The 3,242-nt window shown below is 53.2% G+C and overlaps 1 protein-coding gene across 1 annotated transcript; it reads right to left on the reverse strand.

The window, feature by feature from the left end:
• Positions 1 to 259: 259 nt before the first annotated feature.
• On the reverse strand, positions 260 to 2,925 carry LOC125507252 (uncharacterized). Its single transcript, XM_048671894.2, has 5 exons — positions 2,351 to 2,925; positions 2,132 to 2,263; positions 1,271 to 1,412; positions 1,002 to 1,185; positions 260 to 637 (listed from the first exon to the last, which is right to left on the reverse strand). The coding sequence occupies exons 1-5, from the start codon at positions 2,842 to 2,844 to the stop codon at positions 588 to 590; spliced, it is 1,002 nt and encodes a 333-aa protein (XP_048527851.2). The 5' UTR covers positions 2,845 to 2,925; the 3' UTR covers positions 260 to 587.
• Positions 2,926 to 3,242: the final 317 nt, after the last annotated feature.

Below are 3,242 nucleotides of genomic sequence, written 5' to 3' on the forward strand. Positions count from 1 at the left end.
CGATATATCACCCAAAACCTGACGATAACCTTACCTTGCTCCAGAGATAACCGAGGGCAGCGATGCATACATGACCAGGCGTTATGTTATTAATCTAGATAAAATTATTTCAAATATCACCCATTGTTGCAACAATCAAAGGGCAGACTTGCGGGCGGAAAAACAGCACATTGGTGCTCAGGGAGCCAAAAATCTCCCCCAATATTAACCTCTTCGTTCAGCGCCATCAACATCACACATTGCAACGGGATGCCAAATCTTTAACCACATACACGGGCGGATAACATACGAACAGATGCAGACACCAATCTAACAAAGTTCTGGGCAGATGAGTACAGTTAGTGACAACTCAAAGGAAATCGGATGGCAGAACCACCAAGCATAGCTGCTACCTAGGGAAGGCAAATGAAACCAACATCTCCAAGCTAGGATACAGATACTAGAAGATACTCATGCACCCACAAAAGAACCATCTAAACTTGATCACAACATCTCGGGTAACCAAGCACACTAAGCACCTACCCTAAGGTGAGTAGGCCTCCATCCTCGCGACGAAGCAAAGACATCACTAGCCAGTAGCCACCAGCTCAAACAGTTTTGTTCCCCACTGCAGCAGGTTTCGATTTGCCTCCTCTTTCTGCAAGAGGACCAAAAATGTATCCAACAGCCAGTTAGTTATAGCTTAATCAGAGAGAAAGGATCAGTCAATAATAGAACATCAGAGAGAAAGGATCAGCCAGTTAGTTTTTAATGCTAAGAAACTACTCCTAGTAACTAAGAGTACATTTCGCTAGCATAATACAACATCATAGTAGTAGGCTTCTAGAATAAAATTTAGGTTGGGCTGCCAGAATAAGCTGGGTAGGGGGCAGCTTATTTTGGCAGCTACCCGTAAGCCCCAAAAGAACTGGCCCTAAACCTCAATACAATTCAGGTCACGACTGCTTACTAGCCATACAAAGTTCAGAAAAAGTTCAGATTATAACTTTGAGGACACATACGTGCAGCATGCGGCATGGGGCGGGCGGATTGATCAGTGGGGCGGTGGACCAGCGTGCGGCCAATCACACGCTCCACCGTCGGCCGGAGGCCATCCCGTGGCGGGCCGAAGCGCACCGGCAGGAATTCCTTGTTACCGCAGGGGAACTTGGAGCAGGAGAAGTGCGCTGACAAAGCATCCACCCCCTGCGAGCAGGCAAACATTTCTTCGAGTTACGGCGTTGGCCGGAGGCGAAGATGTGGAGTTGGCCGGCGATGTGTGTGCGCGTACCTGGATGTCCGCATGCACGACCTCACACACCTTCCGAGAGCCTGCCAGGGCCCAGCGGTGCCCGTGGAGAAACGCGTGGAGCCGCCGTGCAGCGATCGCCGTTGTCATGTTGACGAACGCATAGCCTTTGTTGTACTTCGTCCTGTGCAAAGACGGACACAACAAACAAGCTTTGGATTAGACAAAACAGAAGCCTATAAAACAGTTGCCTGATCATTTTAAATCAGTTGATTTTTCAAGACATTGGATTGAAATGCAATGGCTACTGCTTCGTCTTACTCTTCCCCACCCGATCTTCTTTCCGCCCCGCCCCGACCTCTCCTCTGGCGGCATTGCGTTGTCCCTGCCACCTGTGAGGTCCTGGCTCACCGGCGAAGCCGCCGCGTCTTGTCTCGAGCTCGACGGCTATCTAATCGGAGCAGGACTGTAACTGAAATTGTCCCCCACCCACACCTGTGAATTCTCATCCTCGGCTGAGTTGGAGACACTGCGGCCGGCCACGTCACTGATATCTTGGCCTTTGAGCGCTGCTGTCACTCTGTCTCTATTCTTCCGAAGAATCGACTAACCTGAAGTTCGTTTTCAGTCCTGAGGCCTCAGACCGCTGCTCTCTCTCTCTCTCTCTCTCTCTCTCTCTCTCTCGCTCTCTCTCTCTCTCTCTCTCTCTCTCTCCTATCCTGAAGAATGGACTAACCTGAATTTCGTTTTCAGTCAACTAAGGCATCAGAGCGCTGCTCTCTCTCTCTCTCTCTCTCTCTCTCTCTCTCTCTCTCTCTCCACTCTCCTGAAGAATCGACTAGACTAATTCGTTTTCAGGCAATTGAGAATTAGCAAATTCAGAAATGCAAATGCTAGTACTACCTGAAGTCTATTGGGATGTAGAGGAAGTCATACTCCGACCTCACGAACTTGCCACCGCCAACGACACGCCATTCAGGATTATCGTTCTCCTGGACGCAATGCTGGTCCAGAATCGCCATGAACCTCCGCTTCCTGCGCCGCATACCAAGAATTCACAGAGTACTTCAGCAAAAAGAAGAGGGGGAAATGGCTGGCAGCAGAGAAGAGCAGCATGCTTACACGAATCCGTTGGGGATATTGCAGATCATCAGAGAAGTCTTCTCGCTGCTTGGGTCGAAGGCCCGTTTTCCTCCGACCACAAGAGGCGGAGGCGGAGACAGCGGCGAGGCGGGCGTCGGCCTCCTCCAGGGCGTGAGGACAGAGCGAGGGGAGAGGTTGTCCTCCGACTCCACCTCCCGGGACTCGTCGATCTCCGTGATGGCGCAGCGCGGCGGCGCTGGCGGCGAGGGCGCGTGCGCCCACGGAAAGGGCGGGAACGCGGGGGGCCCCGCGGCTTTGGCGCAGCAGCAGACGGGGGCGAGGCCGCCGACGGGCAACCCGAAGGCCGGCGGCAGCTCGGGGGGCGGGAGGAGGCAGCTGACCGGCAGGGCGAACGGATCCTTGGTGGAGTAGAGCTGGCCGAGGGCGCAGGCCACGGATGCGTCGTCGTACGGGTGCGCGGCGGGGGGCAGGCCCAGGCACGAGGTGTAGGCGGCGGCCATGGCTAACTCCATTTTTCTTTTGTTTGTGCTGGGGAAAAGTAGGAGGAAGGAAGACCGGGCAGGACCGACCCGAGGAGGACTTGGGGAAGCACCACCTGGCCGGCTTGGCCCCTGTATCACGCAGCAGGTGGCACCGCAGGAACGGCAGCACACGCCACCGGCGCCACCGCGGGGGGAAAATTTCAAGTGATACCCAAAACTTAGGAGATATAGACTTCTCGGCCGTTGGATTCCAGATCTGACGGCGTCTAAAGAGCTATTGTATCTGCACGTAATTTTAAGACTTCTGGTTGGCGTTTTTGCAAAATGTTCAAGAGCTTGCGGTAGCCATCAGTGGTATCACTTAAACCTTGGTATCACCTGATACCACCACCGAGGTACTTTGAGCTTTCATTGCAAATGTACCTATC

This window comes from Triticum urartu, chromosome 5A, assembly GCF_056163025.1.
Source record: "Triticum urartu cultivar PI428250 chromosome 5A, HENAU_Tu73, whole genome shotgun sequence".
NCBI classification, from domain to species: Eukaryota; Viridiplantae; Streptophyta; class Magnoliopsida; order Poales; family Poaceae; genus Triticum; species Triticum urartu.

What these genes read in the sequence shown, in the direction of transcription:
- LOC125507252 (XM_048671894.2), bottom strand. Translation starts at nt 2,844, where the DNA reads ATGGAGTTAGCCATGGCCGCCGCCTACACCTCGTGCCTGGGCCTGCCC. An exon ending in TACATCCCAATAGACTTCAG is followed by an intron (nt 1,413 to 2,131) that starts GTAGTACTAGCA and finishes GTCTTTGCACAG; the next exon opens with GACGAAGTACAACAAAGGCT. An exon ending in TCGTGCATGCGGACATCCAG is followed by an intron (nt 1,186 to 1,270) that starts GTACGCGCACAC and finishes GCCTGCTCGCAG; the next exon opens with GGGGTGGATGCTTTGTCAGC.